The sequence below is a fragment of the Phalangium opilio genome, unplaced genomic scaffold, assembly GCF_054372755.1.
Source record: "Phalangium opilio isolate 3A_F unplaced genomic scaffold, DU_Popi_V2 ptg000079l_1, whole genome shotgun sequence".
In the NCBI taxonomy this organism is placed as follows: Eukaryota; Metazoa; Arthropoda; class Arachnida; order Opiliones; family Phalangiidae; genus Phalangium; species Phalangium opilio.
This window is the reverse complement of record NW_028324187.1, coordinates 463,581-488,982: the sequence shown is the minus strand read 5'-3', so window position 1 is coordinate 488,982 and position 25,402 is coordinate 463,581. Positions and strand designations below refer to the sequence as shown.

The 25,402-nt window shown below is 39.0% G+C and overlaps 1 protein-coding gene and 2 long non-coding RNA genes across 5 annotated transcripts; 1 reads left to right on the top strand and 2 right to left on the bottom strand.

Moving 5' to 3' along the window:
• Positions 1-5,762: 5,762 nt before the first annotated feature.
• LOC149654007 (uncharacterized) lies at positions 5,763-12,270 on the bottom strand. Of its 3 annotated transcripts, none has more exons than XM_089845353.1 (10): positions 12,150-12,270; positions 11,402-11,704; positions 10,122-10,269; positions 9,782-10,037; positions 8,123-9,253; positions 7,285-7,644; positions 6,423-6,877; positions 6,289-6,361; positions 6,170-6,223; positions 5,763-6,030 (listed from the first exon to the last, which is right to left on the bottom strand). In XM_089845353.1, exons 2-10 carry the CDS (start codon positions 11,631-11,633, stop codon positions 5,818-5,820), a joined length of 2,922 nt encoding a protein of 973 aa, XP_089701479.1. In that variant the 5' UTR covers positions 11,634-11,704; positions 12,150-12,270; the 3' UTR covers positions 5,763-5,817. The 3 variants fall into 3 exon arrangements, with proteins under 3 accessions (XP_089701479.1, XP_089701477.1, XP_089701478.1); XM_089845351.1 differs by having other exon boundaries at positions 11,402-11,873; positions 12,150-12,259; XM_089845352.1 differs by having other exon boundaries at positions 7,285-7,608; positions 11,402-11,873; positions 12,150-12,257.
• Positions 12,271-12,344: 74 nt separating this feature from the next.
• On the top strand, positions 12,345-21,522 carry LOC149654006 (uncharacterized). The gene is made up of 4 exons (XR_016370462.1): positions 12,345-14,404; positions 14,488-14,678; positions 18,248-19,145; positions 19,212-21,522. It is a non-coding gene; the product is annotated as an uncharacterized LOC149654006 (long non-coding RNA).
• Positions 21,523-22,596: 1,074 nt separating this feature from the next.
• On the bottom strand, positions 22,597-23,742 carry LOC149654005 (uncharacterized). The gene is made up of 3 exons (XR_016370463.1): positions 23,618-23,742; positions 23,475-23,540; positions 22,597-23,398 (listed from the first exon to the last, which is right to left on the bottom strand). It is a non-coding gene; the product is annotated as an uncharacterized LOC149654005 (long non-coding RNA).
• Positions 23,743-25,402: the final 1,660 nt, after the last annotated feature.

The window sequence follows — 25,402 nt, the reverse complement described above, 5'->3', positions numbered from 1 at the left end:
CATCTCAAAAACTGATTTTTTTTTTTTTTTTTTTTTTTTGTTCCTTTAATAAAAGTCGAGCTAGGGCTGAGTCAGCCATACAGCTCCCTACATACAAAACAGGTTTATATCACATTATCGCATATCACATTGTCATATCACAGTAAAAAATAGGTAGTTAATTTTTTTTTTTTTTTTTTTTTTTTTTTTTTTTTAAATAGGTAGTGAACTCTTAAAGTTGCAAGTGAGCCCTTAGTCGGGTTTTAAATAGAGCAATGGACCGGACTGATATCACATCCTCGGGGAGGGCGTTCCAAAGGGGAATTGTGCGACGGAAGAATGAATGTTTTAATACATCGGTCTTGAAAGATTTCAGAAACAATTTGCGGGAGTGACCTCTAGTGTTAATGGAACGGGGTGCTTGAATAAAATGAGATTGGGAGGGGTCAATTAAAATTTTGAATAGACTAATAAGATCCAGGTAAGAACGTCGAAGAGTAAGGGAGGGCCAACCGAGGGCTGACACGCGTTGTGCCCTTGGGCGGGATTTCAAACTGTAAGGAAGCCGAGAAGCACGGCTTTGGACCCTATCGAGAGACGCTATATCCTGGATGTGGGAGGGGTTCCAGACTTGGGAGCCAAATTCTAGAATAGGGCGCACATAACAGCTAAAGAGGCGAGAGATAAGAGCGGGTGAAATATTGGGGAAGTTAGCATTGATTACAGCTAAAAGACCATTAGCTCGCGCACAAGACTTCAAAATGTGAGAGTGGAAGGACAGGTTATGAGTAAGATGCACTCCGAGGTCCCGACAATCGTTTACCCGTTGGATGTTACAACCGTATAGAAAGTAAGGGGAAGGGGCAGAGAGATCTGAGGGTTTTCGTTGCATTGTAAGAACTAGGGATTTTTCTTCATTGAATATGAGACCATTTGATAGGGACCAAGCCTCTAGTTGAGAAAGGTCCGCCTGAAGAAGACTAACATCTTCGTAAGTACGGATCTCCCTAAACAGTTTGAGGTCATCCGCGAACAAGCGAAGGGAGGAAGAGACTACCCTTGGGAGATCATTAATGTATAGGATGAATAATAAGGGGCCTAGAACACTACCTTGGGGGACACCACTAACAACTTGAAGGGGTAAACTTAAAGAATTACCGACACGTACAGCCTGGTAGCGGTTGGATAGGTAGCTTTCAAGCCAAGCGTATATATTGTTTGTGATTCCATAAGCGCGAAGCTTAGCCAAGAGACGCTTGTGTGGGACCGAATCAAACGCCTTAGCGATATCGAGGTAAATAACATCTACTCGGCCGCCTTTATCAAGAGCCTCTACCCAAACGCTAAGAGCAGACAGTAGGTTGGTCTCCACTGACTTATTGGAAAGGAAACCGTGTTGATAATCGCTGAGATACGGGGTTACATGACGAAGTAGGGCAACTCGGAGACTTTTCTCAAGGACCTTACATACGACTGAGGTGAGACTTATAGGCCTATAGTTTTTGGCATTACACTTTTCCCCTTTCCCTTTATAAATCGGTGTTACATGAGCAAGCCGCCAAGCCCCCGGGACTGAACCATGCACGAGAGTGTTAGTGTAAATTAAGTTTAAAGGAAAGGCTAGAGAACCGGCACAGTTTTTAAGGAGACGAGAAGTGATGCCATCCGGTCCTGAGGCACTCTTAATATCGAGGGTCTTAAGAGAATTCATAATGTCCTCAGTTGAAGGAAAGAAGTCTTCCATTTCAGGGGCGATAGTGGGAAAAATGTCATTTAAATTTGTAGGAGCTTGGTTAAAGTTTTTGACTAGTGTCTCATTAAGGCTCTGAGCCATGAGGAAATTAGAGTATGTGCTGTCACCGTTTGGCAGTTTTACATTAAGACGGGTTGGTAGCGATTTAATTTGTTTGCGAACAAATCGATAAAACGCGCGAGGATTTTTCTTTAGGTTTTTGAATTTGCGATCCGTCATATTAGATTTGGCACGAAAGATGAGGGATTTTACACTGGATACTTGGGCTTTGTACTGGGGCTGGAGGTGAGAAAAAGTGCGGTGGTCACCAGTGGAGCTAGCTTTACGGAGCTTTTTCCATAGTCTTTCTTTCTTCCGCATTGCACGTTTAGTGGATAAAGGGATCCAAGCACGCTTATCACGAGTCGAAGTATCGTAGATAGGCACATGGCGCGAGATGCAATCAAATAGATTGACCGTAAAGAGAGTCCATGCCTCATCAATGGGGAGAGAGCCCAGGGGGGACCAGTCTATTCTGGCAAGAGCGGTGTTGAGGGCCGGGAAGTCAGCTCGTGTGTAGTCATAATTGTTTTCAAATGGAATTGGAGAATCAAGAACGCACTGCAGTGGGTAGGCAATTTGAAGTATCACATGGTCACTGCCTCCAAGAGGGGGTAGATGGCTAATACATGGCACGACTGTTGCGGAGGTAAGGACGAGATCAAGTACATTACTGCCCATTGCCTGACTCTGGCTAAACCTGGTAGGAAAGTCTACGTGCTGGGTAAGGGCGGAATTGTGGATGAGGTCGAGAAGGAGCTCATGTTCTGGTGATGCGGGCCGATTTACGGTACAAGTTGACCAGACAATTTTTGGGAGGTTAAAGTCGCCCACTATCAGAAGGTTTGAGGTAATTGACGAGCGATCGCGAATATTATTAAAGAGATTAGTAGATTGCATAAGAGGGGTGTTCGGGGCACGATATATACATCCTAGAGTTACCCATAGCGAGGAGGTGGGTAGGTAGAGTTCCAACCAAAGCGATTCTGGGAATTGATCTGGTAAACGTATTTCATGAAAAATAATGTCGGATTTGAGGTAGATCAATATTCCACCACCATGACGGTCAATTCTATCCTTCCGTAGGAAGGTGTAGCCGGGAAGATTAAAAACAGCGTCAAGCTGGGAAGGAGAGGCCCATGTTTCCGTGACGCAAATACAGTCTGCATCCCAGGTTGACGATATCGTGATAAGTTCGTTTCTTTTGTTAAATAAACTTTGGGCATTGAGGTAGAAAATCTTGAGTTTAGCTTTAGTTAGTGGAGTCGCATTTGTTGCTACCGGTAGTAAGGATGTGGAGGGGCAGAGAGGCTGGTCACATTTTTTGAGGCCTGATTTCCTGGACCAGTGTTGGTGGAGGCGGGGCCCGAGTTTGCGACTTGGTAATAATCATTAGACACGGGGGAACCATCGTGAAAGATACGGCCCTGACGAATATAGAGACCAGTTTCACCCCTCGCCTGCCTCTGGCGGAGCTCCGCAACTAGAGATTTATGCCGCTGTCGTTGAGGAGCCGTACGATCAGGGGATACTGGGTATGCGAACTGGTACCTCACGCGCCAGTCCTGAATACATCGGACAAAGTATTGTCTGTGACTGACCGAGCAAAACTTAAGACGTAACGGACGGGGCCGGTCTTGCCTAAAGGAACCGATGCGGTCAATCCCGATTTGACAACAGTCAGAGTAGGTAAAGTCCATATCCTGTAGTAACCCAAAGACATAGGAAGTATCGCCGTTGAAATCGTCATAGTCCGGTATATGGAAAAGGAGAGCATTAAGCTTTCTGGTATTGTTTTGGGGTTGCACAGAGGCGACTTGGGAGCTCTCAGTGGGATGACTGGAACCAAATTGGTCCGTTGCTGGAAACTGCTGGTGGTTAACGGGTGCAGGTGCATTCGCCATATCATTTGTATTAGGAGAAATGTAGACAGATTTGGGTGAAGTTGTTTGTGACTGAGTGGGGTCACTAATGGCTCCCGATTCCGTTGAAATTGATTGTGATTGAGCTTGAGCCATGGGCGTGGCAGGTAGAACATGTTCAGTGTTTGGAGAGATAGTTGGCAGCTTAACTTCGCTGCGGCTGGAATCGCTGGATAGTCTATCAGATAGAGATAATTGTTGCACTCTCAACTGTTTTACTTCGTCTATTAGGGGGAGAAGGGTATGCATATGTTTTGTTAAGGATTCATACTCCTTTAGGAGAGACCCGTGGACTTTCAGTAAAGATTGGCAAGAGTTATTAGTATCAATAATATTTTGTTGGGTAGGTAAGTGCAGTTTGAGTTGATGTATGTCAGCTTCAAGTTTATCGTTGGAGGGCGAGACCGCCTGCCCCCCAGCATCTGGTGTAAGGCTACCTTTCAAAGCGGAAAGTTCCGAAGAAAGGGAATTGAAAGAAAGTTTCAGGGACGAGTTGTCTTTAACGATCTTGCTAAGTGATTTTAGTACCTTGGGGCCCGTTACGACACAAGATGGGCAGAGGAAGACAAAATTGTCACATTGTGATGACGCATGGAGAGAGTAAAGATCGTCGGAAATATTAGCACACTGTGAATGACACCAGCGTTCACAAATTTCACATAACAGAGCCTTATGAGAGGCTTCAACTGGTTGAGCACAGGAGCAACAAGAGGGAGACGCTTTCCCTGGTGGTTTTTTAGTTGTTTTTGTAGTAGGGTTTTTTGTTTTACGTTGGGCTTGTGAGCGAGTGTTAGGACATTGCTGCTGATCGGAGACAGAATCTAGTTGAGTAGTTGATGGAAGAGTGGTATTTGTAAGGTCAATTAGAGGCAGCGGCTGACTAGGAACAATAAGCGTTTCTTTCGGGGGAGGCTCATGTGATGAAGCCAACTGAGAATCAACGGGTGATGGGCCAGAGTTTAGACCTGTTAGCGAAGTAGTCGTGAGTTTTTGGGTGGCCGGAGAGAGGGTGTCACTTAGTCTTTTCGGAGATACAAATTTTAAATTTGAATTGCAGTAGTCCTCAATAGAAGGTGACAGGACCTTAAGTCGTTGTTTAACCATTTGGAACTCGGCTGTAAGATCGGCTTCTTCTTCTTCTGAAAGCCTTTTTACTGGCGTGCGAAACAGAGCCATTTCCTGCTCCCGTGAGAAGTTTACAGTGTAAGGCGAGGAGTAACAGCGGCCAGGAGGGCGCCAAGGCTTAGCAAGGAACGGTTTAAAATCGATGAATCGTAATTAAATTCGCGATAATCCATTGAGCCGAATTCACCGCGTTGTAGACCGTCAGAAATTAGCTTAAAAACACATTACTTAACTTGAGTTCTTTCTAAAAAACCAACTAGTTTTAATAAAAAAACCGGAGCGAAGCGAATACGTGTGTAACTCTAGCGTTGGTTACTACACCTTTTTGATTGATTTGATCAGTATTTATATACAGAATTACTACTTTAAAAACATCGACTGTCTAAATTTTATATTATTAAGAATGAAAACAAAACTTACCAAAGATTAAAATTCAAATCAACTTAAGCCTTGGGCGCCCAGCTCCCGCTCTCATTAGAGTAATTTTCCCGCAATTTTTAAAAAAATAGCAGACGATCTGATCGTATTTACGTTTTTCCTCGGACCGCGCCGCTACCGTCGCAAAACTACTTTTAGATGTCCGTTGACTGTTCAGATGACGCAATGAAAGTGGGAGCTTATTGGTGGAACAGAGGGGGTGCAAACGTCCACCCTACAAGCTTCTTATTTTACATGGATATCAAAGCCAGAGCTTAGGAATGGGTTGTGTGCTAAACTTTATGGTTGGTCTATATATTTTTGTTCGTGGTAAGCCGATTTGAATTGTAACTCTATCTATCTCATTGGGCGGGAGATTCAATCCACGTGTAACTTTATGGTGGGAGATTCAATCCACGTGTAACTTTATGGCGGGAGATTCAATCCACGTGTAACTTTATGGCGGGAGATTCAATCCACGTGTAACTTTATGGCGGGAAATTTATATTTATTTTAAACGACAAAAATATTAAAATTTGTTTTTTTAATCGTAAATTATGTACATTAAAATACAATATTGATTTAATTTCTATTAATTCCTAAATCATCTTCATCGTCAGTATCAGAGCTTTGACTTTTCGAGTCTTTGGGTGCATTTAACCAACAATTAGGCCCACTTTCAATGCCAGTTCGATTAATTGCCATTAAAGGTTTAATCGCTGATAGTAAACTAACAAATAGACGGGGGAACAACGCTTCTTGTTGGGCCAAAAGTTGTTTCGTTCTATGACGTTCCTTATAATAAAAATAATAATGAATAATGAAAAAATGGTTGCAAATATTTATAAAAATGGCAAGGCTTCACGAACTAGTCCCTGACTCCCTGGAGTTAAGCCTAATTTGTCGGAGTAAAAAATAAAAATATCTAACTCACTTTGGGTGCTTCAAAACACCCTGGACAATTTTCTGGTATAACTGGAAGCCGTTTCTGTTAAAAAAATAATAAAATTTCTCAAGAATTAGTTTTGAATGTATTTTACGTTGAACTTTAACCTCTTCAGCAAAATTTCTCAAATTCTTTTCCCTGACAAAGGCAAATGGACGCACAACTCTCATATCTTGTTCTCTGAAATAATTATGCTCGATAGTCAGTCAAAACTCTTAAAAAATGGCCCGTTTTTACTTACTTTACGGTGTAATTAACTTTCATTGTTCTCAACCTTCCATTATGAAATATGGACATCAAAAAACTTTCGGCTAAATCATCCAAATGTTGTCCTAAAGCGATGACATTATAACCTTCTCTCCTGGCGCAAGCGTATATCCTACCCCTTTTCATCCGACTACAAAAACTGCATATTGATTTGCACTTATCCAAATTAGCAGCTTGCTCTATAATGCCTTGCGATTCGAAGAAATAGGGGACTTTCAAACTAGCCAAATACGGGATTAAGGGTCTAGGGTCATAGGCGTTACTTCCAGGGTCAACTGTAACCGCGCCAATCGAGAAATTAACATCTTGTTTCTTCATATAAAATTGAAGTTGATGTAGACTGTGAAGCAACGACAAGGAATCTTTTCCCCCTGATAAACAAACCAGAACCTTGTCTCCATTTTTAATCATTTTAAATTCATCAATCGCCTAAAATAATTAGGTGTTAATTAAGTTACACCAAGAAGATATTATATCTAGTTTACTAGGGAGAAGGTATAAGATGCCTAAGTATTCGCGCGCCATAGTCCCAGTCCCCCTTTCAAAATACAAGGGGGGGACGTAAAAGGAGGCCGGGCTATTTCGCCTCTCCTCAGTCGGAAAATATGATTGTAATTTTCGTCACTCGCGTAGGTCGCGCTGACGTGCACGAGTTTTTAAGAACCAATGAGATGCTGGTTGTAATTTAGAGGCGGGGATTAACTCCGGACCTACGTTTGTTTGGACTGGAGATAAAGCTAGAAATGTGGCGAATTTATACCTTCTCCCTAATAAACTAGATATCACTTCTTGGTTACACCCCCTCGTCTTTAGACCAATTAATCCTAGGTCATTACTTTGAGTAAGGGTTTAAAGATGTTTTTCGGAGGGGAATGCCACTTGGAGGCCATTGAGGGTATTAGCGCTTCGGGTATATCGTTTTTGCGTTTCAGTGTGCACATTAGAGGTTCATCTTGTATTTTAGCTTCAACTTTAGTTAATTTTCTAGCATCGTTTGAAGGGGGTTCATAGAGAAGTTTGGAAACTACTGGCAGTTTTCCATTGCCTTCATGAGGAAATAGATGCGTTTGAGCTTCACTTGGTAGCAGGAAAATTCTAAAGGGTTTAGCTTCGTCGTCAAACAATAGTGATTGATCGGGCAAAGAATTCTTAGGAATAATCTGAAGAAAGCCGATGGTATAAACGATAATGATTAGCTGTGAAATACAATTTAAGAATGTAGGACATAATCCCCCCTGGACATAATCCCCCCATTTGAGAAGAAAAGGACATAATCCCCTCAGGTAGGAGACAAAATCCCCCGGACAATTTCCCCCCGAATGGATGCCGAAGACAAAATACCCCCAGCCCCAGGACAAATTCCCCCCAAACTGTGTTCTTCGGAAGAAAATAAATGTAAAAAATAATATTTTGGAAAAGGCGTACCATTGTTACAATATTTCCAAAATATTACGAACCGAACCCAACCCAACCTAACCTAACCTAACCTAACATAACCTAACCGGGGATTATGACCGGGGAATTTTGTCTAGAGCGTAGGGGGATTTTGTCTACAGAGTGGGGGGATTTTGTCTTGATAGTGGGGGGGTTTTGTACGTTTTTAAAAATGGGGGGATTATGACCGGGGGTCTTTTGTCTTGGGGGTATTTAGTCCGTATACCACAATTTAATTACTTTGTTAACGGAATCAAATAATTCTTGGGCCTTTCGTAGACAATCTTGTCTATCAACTGGTAAAGGTCCAGTATTGTAATCTTTGGGATGAGTAAACTGAAACTCCCCTGACGTGTATGATATTGCACCTAGCCATTTCCGATCCCGGAAATGTTGATGACTCTTATGTTTCCATTCACCAGTTTCAAAGTTTAAGAGATAAAGGGGTAACAGCTTCCAACCATGTTTCGCGATCATGGTAACGGCTTCCAAAACAAAGTCAACATCCTCGTCACTCATGAAGAATGGTAGATTGAGACGACTGAAACCGGGACGTAGTATTTCCCTGTGGTTGTATTCTCTGTAACGTCTCAGATGGACTCTATCTATAGTGGCGTCTTCCGCCAGTATATCTTCAATTCTTTGAGCTAAAGGCTCGTCAATTCCTAGTAAATCTTGAGCGTAAGGCCCTGCGCAGGCGCAACCACCTCTTGTCTGGATTCCAAAGATATCATTTAAGAGTGCGCAAACGTAATTGTGATGGAGAAAATATCCGGAAGCTGGATGTTTGATTAAAAAGGAGAATATGGCCAACCGAGACACGGTTGTGTTGCCGAGTAAAACGAGTTCAGGAACTTTACTCCACTTATCAAAAGCTCGCTGGCATAGCTCTTTTTCTCTGGCTTCAATGGCTCTTGTTGTGCAAGCGTCTTTAAGTTGAAATGTTAATCCGGCTCTAATTGATCCAATAATAAACGGAGTTCCCCCTTCTTCCCTCATCTCTACTTCTTGAAGATATCTATGCGTTTCTTTGGAAACGAAAAACACGGTTCCACCCCCGCATCCAGATGGTACTGGATTGACAAAGAGTTTCTTCTTAGCAATAAGAATGCCTGGTGTATCGGGTCCCCCAACAAACTTATGAGGTGACAGAAAGACAGCGTCCTTGTAAACCAGTTCCTGGTCAGGACCAGTAATGACTGGATTCATGTCAATGTTAAGATAAGGACCACCACAAGCGTAGTCCCAAACAGACAATGCCCCATAACGATGTAGAAGGGCGGTAACTGCATTAACGTCTGTTAATATGCCAGTTACATTTGATGCGGCCGAAAAACTACCCAATAATTTCAGACCCTTATTTTGGTATTTCTGTAAAGTGGGAAACGTTTTGGGAACTATAGACATTATGAAGTCAATTGGCCTTATTCCTGATCAACGCCACCGAGGCGTAGCGGCGACTTTTGGAACTATAATAATACGGTAGCCAATTACAGGTGGCACTGGAGTCGATGTACTCTGATGGAGATCTGTTATTTTCTTATTACCGCTTCAACTTCAAAAAACATGTTTTAACTAATTATTATTAACCTAATAATCTCCAAATAGACCAAAATCGAATGAAAACTTACTCCGAAAGTCTTATTTCATAATATTAGACAGAATAAGAAAGGTAAAATCAACTTTTAATACTTTTGAAACCATATCGCTCGTTAAGCCTTGGCTATTCACATGATTCAGAAAGATCAACAAAACATAGAAAATAACAGATTTCCATCAGAGTCCATCGACTCCACCGCCACCTGTAATTGGCTACCGTATTATTATAGTTCCAAAAGTCGCCGCTAGGCCTCGGTGGCGTTGATCAGGAATAAGGCCAATTGAACTTTATCAATTTACCTTCAACTCTGATTCCAAATGTTTCAAATCTACGAGACCATCTTGGTTTTCGTTAATTCTAACCACTTGGGCCCCTATTTCCCTCCAAGGTAACAAATTGGAATGATGTTCAAAGGGTCCCACAAAAACAATGCTCGGAATTGATTTAGAGAGGCCAAGGACACTAATAAACTTATGAACCGCGCCCGTACAACCCGAACCAACAAAGACAACCGCATCGTGTTCAGATGCATTGGTGCAATTTCTTATTATGTCCCTAAAATAATATTTACTCTTCTATCATTATCATTACAATTTTTTCGTCAACTAAATTGAACACAAATGTTAGTCCTAGGTCTACCTGGCTTCGTGTCTTGATAGGGTACTTTGTAAAGACGTAACAGAGGTTGTTGTATGAGTATTTCCATACATTGGATAGCATTCTTCGGAAAGAAATTTCTCCAAGAATTTAAGGGGCTTTCCAGAAGCAACGTAATCGCAATATACAACTAATGATGGAAGTCTCTATACTCTCTATTTGCTTTATTCAACACTCTTTTTTTGAAGGAGAAGTTTAGGTAACATAACATTATACATTAAAATAATGGCCTTTTCCTAAATATAAAAGGAAAAATATTAAAAAATAAATAAATGGTCTCTCATTACAAAATAATTAGTATTAAATTATTCTTAAAAACGAGGACTACTGCGCCATCCGCCATTGGTTTAGTGGCGTCTGCTAAATCGAACCACTTAACCCTGCGTGATTGGTTTAATTCTCATAGGCTGAGAGAGGTAAGGGAAAGGTGGCCCACTCGATCACGCGCGTAAGAGGTTCGATTTAGCAGACGCCACTAAACCAATGGCGGATGTAGTGTTCGTACGGGGACCCCGACCCCGAAAACCGGGGATCCCCGACTTTTTCCCAAGACCCCGGTACCTAACATGTAAAATATAGTCGGGGTTTTTTTCGGGGTTTGTTTTTGGCGCAGGACAAAAAATAATTTGCTAAAAATAACCTAACCAAAATCTATCATCTCATTCGTCTCAAATAAGTGCTCCGCTTCTCATTTATGAAAAAAGGGCAAGGGGTAACTAACAACAAACAAAATACAGTAAAAACAGTCACCAAAATTCCAAAGTTCACCATCCTCCCTCTCTTGGATCGGCGGCCCTCCCCCGTCTTCTGTAATGGCAGTGGTCTTTCGTGGGAATCGTAGCTGCGTAGCTCAGAAAGTCGGAATTTATTGGGCTTTTTTACAGTTTCTTGCCTACTAGCTATAAGAGTCACTAGCTAAGTGCGATACGAAAATAAAGCTTCTTTCCAAACACCCAGAAATTAAACGATTTTTTTATAATTTTTCCAAAATTTTTCAGCATGCGATGTCTTACCCCGACCCCGACCCCGACTTGTTTTTTTCGGGGATAACCTAAACCCGACCCCGACCCCGATTAAATTTTTACCCCGTACGAACACTAGGCGGATGGCACAGTAGTAATTAAATGCTAATTATTTTGTAATAAGAGATCATCTTTGTCTTTTTAATATTTTTCCTTTTATATTTAGAAAAAGGCCATTATTTTAGGGTATAATGTTACGGTACCTGATTTTTCCTTTAAATAAAAGTTACAGTAACTTACCATTACGCATTCCAAAGGGTGCAGCAAAAACAGTATCATTACCAACAACATTTTTGTATATGTAATCAAACAGATTATGATGAACTTGATCTTTTTCTTCTTGAGATTGTGGTTTATGATCAGCTCCATGAGAAAGATCATAGAATTTTCTACTCGCATGAGTTTTAACTTCTACTGTTGGCATTATAGTTTCTGGTTCTATTTCAAGAGGTTCTAGTTTGGATCGTTTCATTTCAGTATTATTTCTTCCAAGGCTCTCTTTTAAAGTGGTGTTCAACCGCCTACTAGTCCAGTTTTGAATGCCTAAAGAATTTGAGGTTGATGGGAAATGGTTCCCAGTAATTGACAAGAGGCCAGCGTTATTTTTAATAATGATAAAAGAGGCTAGTGTTGGGATAGAACTCTTGAAAAGGCAGTAAGTGGCTCGACTGAACATAAATGTCAGTGTCCTATGATTGCCTCAATGAATCACCTAATAGAGAAGAGATTTGAGGTTGTCGAATTTTATTCGGGGCCTCTTTTTAGTCTCAAATAACAGTTGTTGGCAATAATAGCGGCTTAGATTTGCAATATTGCAAGTAGAAAATATCAAAAAAACCATTGAAAATTGCCGAAATAATTATATAATATAAGCTAATATGAACAGGACTAAGCTGAAAATATATTATTACGTAACCTAACCTAACCTATCCTATCCGGTAGAGCTGAGGAATATAAAGCGCGCAAAAAATAACTTTTTAAAACTTACCTTATCCTAATTAGAAGATTAAATAATTCTATAATAACTTAAACTAATAATAAATTATGGAAGACACATACACGTGGCACACTCAGTCGGTAACCCTTAGATAAGCAGACGACACTAGATTGTTAGTTTTTGACGTCATCGTTGTCATGGGAACACATGGCCCTTTCGGGCGAAAGAGAGTATGAAGGAAAGGGCTAGAAAGCTAGGCTGTAGACAGTAGAGTTCTTCTTTGAAGCTTTTACTACTACAAAAATACATAAAAAAGAAAAGAGAAAGTACCAAAGCTGTTACCTTCTACTCCTCTTTCTCTTTGGCTAAGCTCTTGGCAGATGGCTTGGATTGAGCCAATGAATTAGACGACGAGTATTTTAGAGGGGCTGTGCATCGTCGTTTGCTCCATATTGCGAACAGCCCCTTTAACAGCGTGTGGCTTACAGAATAAGGTGGATTTTGTCAGTGATCCTCGGGACCAGTGACCCCTCATGTTGGAATTATTAAACTAGTCCTTGGGACCAGTGACCCTTGCATTAATTATTTTTTTACTGGTCCCATTATAAAATTTCTAAATTGGTGAGAATAAGAAGCACGTAAAGACACAAAAGTAAAGAAGCTGAAAGTTCTAATTGATTTTGAATTTTTCACTGTAGGAAAAAGTAGCGTATCAAAATCAAAAACAGTTAACTTTTATTTATTATTACAATTTTGCGACTAGTTGCCGTCTAAATATCAATCAACTTGTCTAATGATATTTGAAGTTCTTCATCCTTTTCTGAACTATCCTTATTCCGTTTTACATAACTTCGGTGGCTACATCAGTAAGCTAGAGTACGAGAGCTCCCTTTGGATCAAAATCCTGTAATGTGACTAGTACCATACACTACTGCCTAATACGACTACTGAGAACTATTCCTAGTACCAGAAGGGGATAATAGAAGGATGACACTCTGTATCCTCTTAAAGCTTTAGTTATGTAACGTCATTCTTCCCAGGCTCACCCTTTTAGTTTGCTTTCCCGCTCATCAAACTACAAATGGGCATCGCACCGTAAGGTGAATTCTATATAATTGTTTGGCACTAAATCCCCAGCAATCATCCCACAAACCTCGTCTTGACGTGGGACAAAAATGCACAAGCGCGTCTTGTCAAATATTTAAACGCTAATAGAGTAATGATGAGGGAACTATTTATCGCGTATGTGATTCGTTTTAGTAACCGTGCTCTAAATGTTCCGATGTTGGGATGAGTGACGTTACACTTGCCCCGCTTTGTGGTACACTTCTCTCGAAGAGAATTATTATATACTTCTGCTAGTACTGAATATCGTCTAGAGCTCTAGGCTGTCGACTTCAAGAGACTCATTCTAGTCAAGAACAATAGCCAGTATAGAGCTTTTAGAGTCGATAGAGTTTTTTAATAAAAATTAATTTCCAATGTCAAAATTGTAAATTCAGTACTTTTCAAGTCTCCAAGATAAAAACCCAACCCCATCCTACTTGTTCAAAACATGCCTTTTAGAAAGTATTAGATGATACAAGATATTTTACCAGATTGTCATTACTGGTCCTGGAGGGAAGCCTCGCATCTCTCGCGATTGAACCATTTTAGGTGGAATTTCTGATAGCATTTTGACGTGTATTGCAACCCGATTATTCTTACAAGACACCCTCTTTATTGGGCATAGCATCTTCTTTCTTCATTACTTTTTTTATTTTAGTAATTTTCTAATTAAGAACAGGAATAATTAGGCCAAAAGCAAACAAAGATTTTGGAATATGTTACACTTTTAATTTCAGAACATTTATTTGATCTAGATCAACGTAAAACTGGGTCCCCTGTAAAATGAATTAACTTTCATAGGAATTGAATTAACTTTCATAGGAATTGAATTAACTTTCATAGGAATTAAATTACTATGATTTCAGGTTTCGACCTATTAACAAACACGTTTATAGGGTGGTTTTTCCAGCTATATGAATCCATAAACTCCAGTACCACTTTTTAAAAGTGTAGAAAAGTGTTTTGGGCTGTTTAGAAGTCATTAGTAAATTATAATTAACTAAATTATTAATTATATTAGAAAATAGAAACAATAAAATTGAAACGCACGCTCCCGCCATATTTTGAAGTCTGACTAACTTCAGCAGCGCCATCTAGCGGTCTGTGTTTGGAGCCAGTATACCAACTCATTCTGGGTTCTTTTTGAGGGCGATTTCCGTGACAACTAGATGCTGTGATTTTCTGTCCGATTTTTGCTGGTAAATATTTTGATTTTATTTATATTTTAAGGGTTAATTTGGATTAAATAACAAAGTTTTATCGCAACCGATCGGAAATTAAGCGTTGGAAGTGGAAAATTTATGGTCAACCGTGCCAAAATACGTTTGTTAATTACGACCAAGGCTTACGGGACCATGTTGGTTGGCACCACTGGCTGGTGCTACTATTACCAAGGCTTACGGGACCACGTTGGCACCACGGATTCAAGGAAGCTGTTGCGTCTTTCAGTAGTGGTATAAGAGATCTTTCCAGGTAAATATTTTATTTATATTTTAATGTTAATTTAGATTAAATACCAAAGTTTTATCGCAACCGAATGGAAATTAAGTGTTACAAATGGAAAATGTATCTTAACCGTGCCAAATAGGTTTGTTAATTACGACCATTGTCTGTTTGAAGAAAACATAGCCTTAGTTGATTTTATATATTGGTTACCAAACATAATGGTAGTTATTTGGAACTCCATAGTTCTAAATAACTAATGCACTTTTGTTGCTTTGGTTATTGGCTGTATATTGCCCTTAACTGAAGCGAGTAGAAAACCTTTAACGGCAGTTGTGTATTAACGCCGAAGGGAGCTTTTTAAGTAACTGTAGTTCTCTAAAATGTTTTCAATTAACAAATCTATTGGTGTAAATATGGGTGTCTAGGGTCGGAAATAAGCACAGGACACATTGTCCAATAACATTTTAAAATGTCCCATACTATTTTTAAAATCTAAGGGGGTCACTGGCCAATTTGACCAATGAATTTTCCCAAAGTTTTGATAGCTTAACCAAGAACACGCGATACTATTTTTGCACACTCTAGTGGACAATGTCCTATAAATTTTTTTCTAGTCTAAGGAGTTAAGTCGTTTTTGTCCTTTGAGTATGTTATAGTCCTATTTGCCCCCCCCCATCCAACCATATTAGAAACCCAGGGTTACGACAAACGGGGGCCGAGAAATTAAGCAAAATGTTCACAAACATACCCCATCCGTAGGAATAGCATAACACTAAACTTTGGGGGTTCGTAACTCTGGTTCTACTAGATATATGGGGGTGTCCTTTGACTATGTTATAGTCCTATTTACCCCCCCTCATCCGACCATAATTACACCCAACTTTGGGGGTTCGTAACTCTGGTTCTACTAGATATATGGGGGTGTCCTTTGACTATGTTATAGTTCTATTTACCCCCCTCGCCCATCCCACCATAATTACACCCAACTTTGGGGGTTCATAGCTCTGGTTCTACTAGATATATGGGATGTCCTTTGACTATGTTATAGTCCTAATTGCCCCCCTCGCCCATCCCACCATAATTACACCCAACTTTGGGGGTTCATAGCTCTGGTTCTACTAGATATATGGGAGTGTCCTTTGACTATGTTATAGTCCTATTTGCCCCCCCATCGCACCATAATTACACCCAACTTTGGGGGTTCGTAACTCTGGTTCTACTAGATATATGGGGGTGTCCTTTGACTATGTTATAGTTCTATTTACCCCCCCCCTCGCCCATCCCACCATAATTACACCCAACTTTGGGGGTTCATAGCTCTTGTTCTACTAGATATATGGGGGTGTCCTTTGACTATGTTATAGTTCTATTTAGCCCCCCCCCTCGCCCATCCCAACATAATTACACCCAACTTTGGGGGTTCCTAACTCTGGTTCTACTAGAGATATGGGGGTGTCCTTTGACTATGTTATAGTCCTATTTGCCCCCCCCCCATGGCACCATAATTACACCCAACTTTGGGGGTTCGTAACTCTGGTTCTACTACATATATGGGAGTGTCCTTTGACTATGTTATAGTCCTATTTGCCCCCCCCCCATCGCACCATAATTACACCCAACTTTGGGGGTTCGGAACTCTGGTTCTACTAGATATATGGGGGTGTCCTTTGACTATGTTATAGTTCTATTTACCCCCCTCCCCCATCCCACCTTAATTACACCCAACTTTGGGGGTTCATAACTCTGGTTCTACTAGATATATGGGGGTGTCCTTTGACTATGTTATAGTTCTATTTACCCCCCCTCGCCCATCCCACCATAATTACACCCAACTTTGGGGGTTCATAGCTCTTGTTCTACTAGATATATGGGGGTGTCCTTTGACTATGTTATAGTTCTATTTACCCCCCTCGCCCATCCCACCATAATTACACCCAACTTTGGGGGTTCATAGCTCTTGTTCTACTAGATATATGGGGGTGTCCTTTGACTATGTTATAGTTCTATTTAGCCCCCCCCCCCTCGCCCATCCCAACATAATTACACCCAACTTTGGGGGTTCCTAACTCTGGTTCTACTAGAGATATGGGGTGTCCTTTGACTATGTTATAGTCCTATTTGCCCCCCCCCATCGCCCATCCCACCATAATTACACCCAACTTTGGGGGTTCATAACTCTGGTTCTACTAGATATATGGGGGTGTCCTTTGACTATGTTATAGTTCTATTTACCCCCCTCGCCCATCCCACCATAATTACACCCAACTTTGGGGGTTCATAGCTCTTGTTCTACTAGATATATGGGGGTGTCCTTTGACTATGTTATAGTTCTATTTAGCCCCCCCCCTCGCCCATCCCAACATAATTACACCCAACTTTGGGGGTTCCTAACTCTGGTTCTACTAGAGATATGGGGGTGTCCTTTGACTATGTTATAGTCCTATTTGCCCCTCCCCATCGCACCATAATTACACCCAACTTTGGGGGTTCGTAACTCTGGTTCTACTAGATATATGGGAGTGTCCTTTGACTATGTTATAGTCCTATTTGCCCCCCCCCATCGCACCATAATTACACCCAACTTTGGGGGTTCGGAACTCTGGTTCTACTAGATATATGGGGGTGTCCTTTGACTATGTTATAGTTCTATTTACCCCCCTCCCCCATCCCACCTTAATTACACCCAACTTTGGGGGTTCATAACTCTGGTTCTACTAGATATATGGGGGTGTCCTTTGACTATGTTATAGTTCTATTTACCCCCCCTCGCCCATCCCACCATAATTACACCCAACTTTGGGGGTTCGTAACTCTGGTTCTACTAGATATATGGGGGTGTCCTTTGACTATGTTATAGTTCTATTTACCCCCCTCGCCCATCCCACCATAATTACACCCAACTTTGGGGGTTCATAACTCTGGTTCTACTAGATATATGGGGGTGTCCTTTGACTATGTTATAGTTCTATTTACCCCCCCTCTCGCCCATCCCACCATAATTACACCCAACTTTGGGGGTTCATAACTGTGGTTCTACTAGAGATACGCGGAGTTTTTGCACACACTAGTGGACAAGGTCCTATAAATTTTCTAGTCAAAGGAGGGGACAGATGTTCTATATGAATGTTTTCTTATTTCCGGCCCTATGGGTGTCAAGCCCATTTGTATTCACCATAACATTTGTGTAGTTACAAGTTAGCCATATCCAAATTTCTTCTTGGAAAGAATTTAGAAGTTTATTTTGGGGAGTTGCTTTCAAATGGCACACAGTATTCGTGATTCACATTTATGTCGTACTTTTTCAAAATATTTGAAATGAATCTTATTAAATTTTTCTAATTAAGTGCGCGTTGCATTTATTCCTGGTTTTACTATTCAATCTTTTAGTCGGTTTAAAAGTAATTCAAAGTGATTGTTTAATTGACAAATATTTCAAGACTGACCCTAAACCGTATTAATATTTATCTGTCTAGTTATGTTAAATGATTTATTTGAAAGTGGAATTAATGTTATTCAAAATGCTTGCGCCATTTAAGCTGATAATACTTTTAATTTCGTATTAGATTGTTTGAATTGAACAGATTTTATTTTTTTAGCTATCATCTGTTTCCAAAGGAGAAATTTATGTTGGATTCTAGAATGAATTATTAATATTTGACAAATACACCCTATATTAATCAGGTCAATGAACCCATTACAATTCCATTCTACACTTTGATTTTATCCGTTGAAACTGAATCTCACTAGGAAAACAATTTAGACATTTTAGGCTCTCTCAGGGAAGTAATTAAATCTCATTAATAGTAACTTTAGCAATATTAACAGGACAATTCCATTCTCAATTCAAGTCTACACTTAGATTTTATCCGTTTAAAGGGAATCTCATTAGCAATTTAGACTATTTCGACTGCCTGTCAAACATTGTAGGCAATTATTGGGGTATTTAGTTCATTATTTATTATTATATTTATTCTTAGAAGGAAAGCGCTTGTGTCCTTTTCTTGTTAGGGATTTTTTTTTCGCCAGGACATGAATAAAATGCTGAAATATGGAATAGGTGAAAACTGGTCCTAGCCCTCCCTTTTAAGAATAATGAACGTAATCAGGATTTTAAGGGTGAGATTCCCTTTGCGGTATTAAGGCATCTAGTTTATGATTTTAATTATAAATATTTTTAGGGGAAAAGCGTTTGGCAACTCTTTGAGGGAGTTTTGTAGGATCTAAATAAATTTATGATTTATGTTTAGGGTAGAAGGTTGCTTATACGCTTTGTCCTTTGAAAGTAAACACGATTTTTAAGCGGGGTTCCAATAAACAAAGCCTTTATTATTATTATTATTATTAAATCAAGGCTTAGGTTTTTATGGTATTATTTTACTTCCCCATACTAAGGTATTTATTTTAATGTTACGCGGGTGCTATTAATGTCAAATATTAATAATGTCTTCTGCCCGAACATCAAGCAAGAATATTCAAGTGGATTTTCATATTAAGGTATTTAATTTGAAGTTATGCATGTGCTATTTTCTCCGAATAATAATAAGAATTTCTCTTGCGCAGGAACATTCTCTCGAGTGTAGGACTTTTATCATCGAGTGGAGGACTTCTATCATCGAGTGGAGGACTTCTATCATCGAGTGGACTTTCATTGGAAATCCCATGCTAAGGACGAAGTTTCCTGGTTTTGGGGGCTTCACAGCGGGCCTTAGTTTAAATTTAATAATTCCCGAGTAGAACAGGGCCTTGTTAAATTTAAATTGGGCCCGCAAGGCTTACGTGGGGGGTGGTAGCTTAAGTTTAAATTTAAAGTTTCGATATTGGGGAAGGAACAAAAACAGTCGAAAAACACTTAGGGTAGTTTTTTTTTACCTTTTTTATGCATATTTTATTGTTTTTTAAAAATTTTTTTAATAAATTTTTCAAAAAAAAATTTTTTTTTTGTAAAAAAATTCTTTTTTAATGTGTTTTTTCACCTGTTTTTAAGTAAAATGCTTAAAAAAGGGGTAAAAAAACTCCCTAAGTCCAGACATTTAAAAATTGAAACCAAGTCTAGTATCTAAAGAAATTCAAGAAAAGAAAGAACGAGGTTTAAGGCAAAATTTATTCAATAAAAAACAAAAAAAACCAAAGTGTTTACAAAAATTTCGAACCAAAAAAATATTAAAGAGTTGTGTAAGTTAAAGTTTGAACGCGAAAAAAAATAATAAGTAGTTACAAATAAATTTGCAAGCAAAAAGATTAAGTTAAGTGGTTACATGAAAAATTTGCAAGTAAAAAAGATGTATTTTGTGTCTTCTAGCTTCAATGATTTTCTCCGTAACTTCGAGGCAATGTTGAGAGGGATAGCAAGTCCGGAAGAAGACATCGTGTAACGGAATCCAACAAAGCTTGTCATCAGGAATGATACATGGCAAGTCCAGAACAGCTTCGTTTTGCGTCAATCGGAACAAAGGATGTCATCTGGAAGGATACGTCTCGGAATGACCAGCGACAGAAAAATCCAAGAAAATCATCCACATCTATAAATGAAAACATATTAATAACACATATTAAATTATTGCCTACTAACAAAGTAGTCTCGTAGATTTAAATAAGTTAAGAAAAGAGTGTGCTTGATTAAAAAAATAGGCTACCAAATTTATAAACCGAGACGAACTACACCAACTAATTGCCACCCTAAATTAAAGAAAGAGTTGACTACCGTGAATTCCACCCCAAATTAAATAAATACTCTCGCTAGCTAATTCCAAAATTGTATAGAAAATAGTTTTAAGAAAATCGGCCCTTTATTTAAAATTAAATTATGCAACTTAATAATGAAAATAATTTAAAACATCCCCTAAACTAATTTCAGAAAAACTTGCCATTTTTTTATTTTAAATTACGCAACTTAATTATGAAATTAATTTAAAATATTCCCTAAATTAATTTTAAGAAAAGCTGACATTTATTTAAACTAAATTGCTTGCCCCTTTTAATAGAATAATAATTTAAAATATCTTCTTCGCCAATATTAGGAAACCTATTTATTTAAAAGTATTCCCACAGATAGAACCCATAAACAAAAACTTGAGTTGAAATTGGACAAGGCTGAACTTAGGCTTAGGGCAAACGTCCACGTGTCTTAAAACTATCTCTGCGGGACTTGATTTTCGAAAATCTGTCGCTTTAGCTAGACTAAATTAATTAATAATATCCCCTAAACTAATTTTAGGAAAACCTTATATTTATTTTAAAGCTATTCCCACAGCCAGTATCGGTAAAATAACTAGAGTTTAATAAGACACGGCTTAATTTAGGCTTAGGGTTCTGTGTTTTAAAATTTTCTCTTGGGGGGGGGGAGAGACTTGATTTCCAAAAACCTTTTGCGATATCTCTAAATTAATTACGGACCCCGTTTAATAACTTTAAATAATATCTCCTAAACTAATTATTAAGAGATTCTCTCTTGTCCAACATATCGTTGTAAAATTTTATTTATGGTACTTGATTTTTAATTAAAAAATGAAACTCACTAACATTTAACACTAGCTAATTAATTTAAATACTTGAAATAAAATAAATAATTTAAGGGGAGCTAGATGAGTTTGGATTATTGTAAAGGTTAGGCTTACGGACTGTTAAAGCACCACGAGGCGAAGCAATGGCCGCCAATTAAGTTGAAGAGCTTCGAATTCAGCTTGCGTCCTCGGCAAAAACGATCAGAGAAATGGCGGAACGATCAAGAATCGACTAAGAAAGCCGGGATCACGATCGGCTGAACTTGAAAGATTTTTCCAAGCGACCTCCTCGACTGCTTCCAGGCAACGAATGAACCAGCTGAGCGGGAAATGTTTTTCCAAGCGACCTCGACGGCTTCCAAACATCGAAATGAGCCGGCTGACTCGTAACGATCAACTAAGCAAATTTCCAACGTCGGGGGGCGCTAAAAGCTCCTATGCGCGGACTCGGGTGCGCCATATCCAGGGCACGAAATCCAAATAGCTGAACACCGCTAAGCCTAAATGAATAAATGCTAGGCATATATGAATGAACGCTAGGCCTAACTGAATGGTCAATCATTACCTTTTACCATTAACATCTGTCGTGACGTCACAAGTCAATTACCTCGTTGACGTCATAGGTGACGTCACCGGATATGACGTCAAGACGCGTCACCGGATATGACGTCATGACACGTCACCGGATATGACGTCATGTCGCGTCACCGGATATGACGTCATGACACGTCACCGGATATGACGTCATGACACGTCACCCCCTGCTGTTTCCATACTGTTACCCCCTGCTGTGACCCTCTGCTGTTACCCCCTGCTGTTTCCATACTGTTACCCCCTGCTGTGACCCCCTGCTGTTACAGGATATGACGTCATAGCAAAAATTTACCAGGCTTTAGATGTCAGTAAATACGTAACTACGTATGCAGCGCGCCCTAGCGGCAAATCTTACAGCATGTTTAAGATGTCAGTAAATACGTAACTACGTATACAGCGCCCCTAACGGCAATTTATGAACTAATATATAATTGCTTACACGAAAGTCTAGTAGAATTTATCATGCTTTAGATGTCAGTAAATACGTAACTACGTATACAGCGCCCCTAACGGCAAATGTGTTAATGCTTAATTATCCGTTCATAATGATAATAATAATAACCCATAGCCCCTAAGTAACCCCAAATCCCAATCCTGTTTAAAAGCAGTAACGAGTTTTTAGTGAGTAGCCCCTCGATGATTACTCGTAATCCAGAGGCAACCATTAATCCAAATCCATTTTAATAACTTTTTAAAAGCATCAATAGAAATCACCAATGAAAGAAAATTTTCATTAGTGAATAGCCCCTCGACGCACTGCCTTTAACAGTGCTAAAAAGTGATTTATTTATTAATGATCATATGTATGCCTGTGACTTTATTGAAAAGAAAAGCAATAAAAATGAGATTCATTAAATCGACGAACAATTATTTCATTTTATTTATTCTATAGTACATTTATAAAGTATAAACAAAAGTATATGTGTTTAAAAACAGAAAGTACGCTGCGTTGAAACTTGCTGGAGCCGTGTAATATGAGAAGGCTCCCTTTATTCCAAAATAGTGTCGACGTACCTTCCCGAACAGGGAACAAGCCGTGAATAGGCTCATAATGTAGCATCAATGAAAATCGTATATGAAGGAAAATTGTCATTAGTGTTTAGCCCCTTTAATATAGGTACAGAAAGTTTTAGTTTACAGAAATTGAACCAATAGCAACCTATCGATTTTCTTCGACTTTATGGTCTGTGCAAAAACGTTAATTTTTATCATATAAATAACGATTACGCCAAACTTTTTGAACAAATTCTTATTCTGTTAATTATTCGAGTCACCTGTTGGTGGATCTTATACTTAACCAGAGGGGACAAATCAAGTTTTTATAACATAGCCATAACTATAATTAGTAAGCTTATAAATAGAAATGATTCTATAACATATTATTTATAAATATTAATGCAAGTTTTTATTTTGGAATATATTTCATTGATACATTAGATTTTATTAAAAAGATTAATAATGAAAATAATAAGAATATTTTTATAAACTTGTAACTTCCGAGTGTTGAGTCCAAGTACTGAAAATAATAAGAAAATTTCTATTATTAACAAATTTTAATCGGCTTAGAATTTCCTTCGCTTTTCCATGCTAATATCCTACGATGGAAAACGAGGTTGTTAGGATGGAAAACCAGGGTATTTGGTGGCACCCAACCTTGAATACAAAAATAACAGAAGTAAAAACCTTGAGCTTTCAATTTCTAAAGCGACCAAAGCTTAGAAAGAAATACCAATATGGCGGCAAGGAATGAAGTAACGCCAGAATTGACAGGAACGTTTGAATCAATACCGAACATCTGCAATTATAATAAACATAATAAGAAATGTAATAAGAACTTCCATCAAAATGATATAAAGAATGGGTAGATTTTACTGATGACTAATATTTTTGTAGCACCCTAGGAGCGAAGGCACTCGGCGTTGCCCGTCAGCCCGTCGGGACATTTTTTATTACTTTTCACGCGGACATTATTCCAAAAAGAAGGGTTTTTAAATTTGTGGCCGCCATTTAAAAAGATGGCCACAAATCGAACCCGAAAGACCATTCAGCCCGTCTATAGGTTAAAGGAAACCAGTGTACTAAATATTTGCGAAATCGGTTGAAACACGAGGACTTTGTTGCATAGAGAAGATTTTTTACATTACGGGGCGCCATTTATTAAGAAAAATCTTTCTTAGTGCGCGTCTACTACTTACGAGTAACGTTCCTGAAAATTTTCAGCCTTCTAGGGCAAGCGGTTTGAGCTGGGCGTTGATTATCAGTCAGTCTGTCAGTCAGTCAGGACTTTGATTTATATAGATATAGATAAATTAATAAATCAGTTCTTCCATGATAGAACTAAACAGAAATATTCATTAATTAGCTTGAACCGGGAAATAATAATGCTTGAACACGAAAGATTTGATTAAACAAAATTTCTAATAAATAAAAGTTAAACAAGATGGGCCAAGGGCTGGGCTCATAATAGTAGCCACATCGTACCGTACTTAACAGGCGTACATAAAATTTACGTGAATAGCCCTCGATGCGCTACCCTTAACATTGATAAAATGATTACCCGTAAGGCCATTCTAAAAACGAAGTTTTAGCTTTATCAATGCTAAACTGATTACACATATGTAACCTTTAATAGAATAAGAGAAAGTTTTAGTGATTATCCCCTCGATGATTGAGTTACCTTTAACAGTGCTAAAATGATTACGTACTTAACGTTCAATTAATACACGTACAGAAACTTTTAATTTACAACTACGCATACTTATCGCATCTTAAAAATTTCTAACATGAACTTATGGCCAGAAGCGTTTGAAAGAGAAAGAATTCGGTAAAACACTCAATAATTGTAATATCCCGGTCCCTTAAGACCATTCCAAAAATAACATCAGTATATATTTTCTTTGCCTAGATTATAAATTCCCCTCGATTTCTTTCAATGTTGAAATATGGGAGCGGTATTGAAAGCGTGAAATCGTATTGTGGACGTCGACGACGGGTGAGACGAATTTTAATAATAGCTTAACCTTACTATCATAATTCCCTTCATAAGTAGACGAATGAAAAATATCACCTCACCACAATTTTCTCCCTTTCACTTTCCCTTCAACGACTAACGAAAACTTTTATACAGCCAAAGGTGGGTATACTGGCACGACGGGGACAACAACAACAGGGCAGGTCAAACATGGAACTAACTAACGCTAGCGTTAGTTAGTTCCATGGGTCAAACTAGAGCCTCACCGTAGATGTACGTCATACGATGCACAGTAAGAAAAAGTACGTTAAAGTATTTTTAGCGCTAAAAATACTTTAACGTACTTTTTCTTACTTGAGAAGTATTACTACTGAAAGCTTATGCAGAGTTGAGAATATGTAAATCGAGTCCATGGTCTTACCTTTTATGACGGCGGCAGGAGGATGGGGGGGGGGATGAAGAGAAACGTCCAAACCGCGGTCCCCATCTCTTTAGAACATGTAAAGGATCAAAATTAACCACTTACGCCCGTCTTTTCACAAACTAAATTAAGAAATAGATTTTTTAAATTAATTTTTTGGGACCCTTTTACGAACTGAAAGAGTTTACCTTCCTCAATACACATATATTAATAATCTACACCTTGATTAGGCGGGAATACAACTTTCAAATCTAGTAATTCTCTA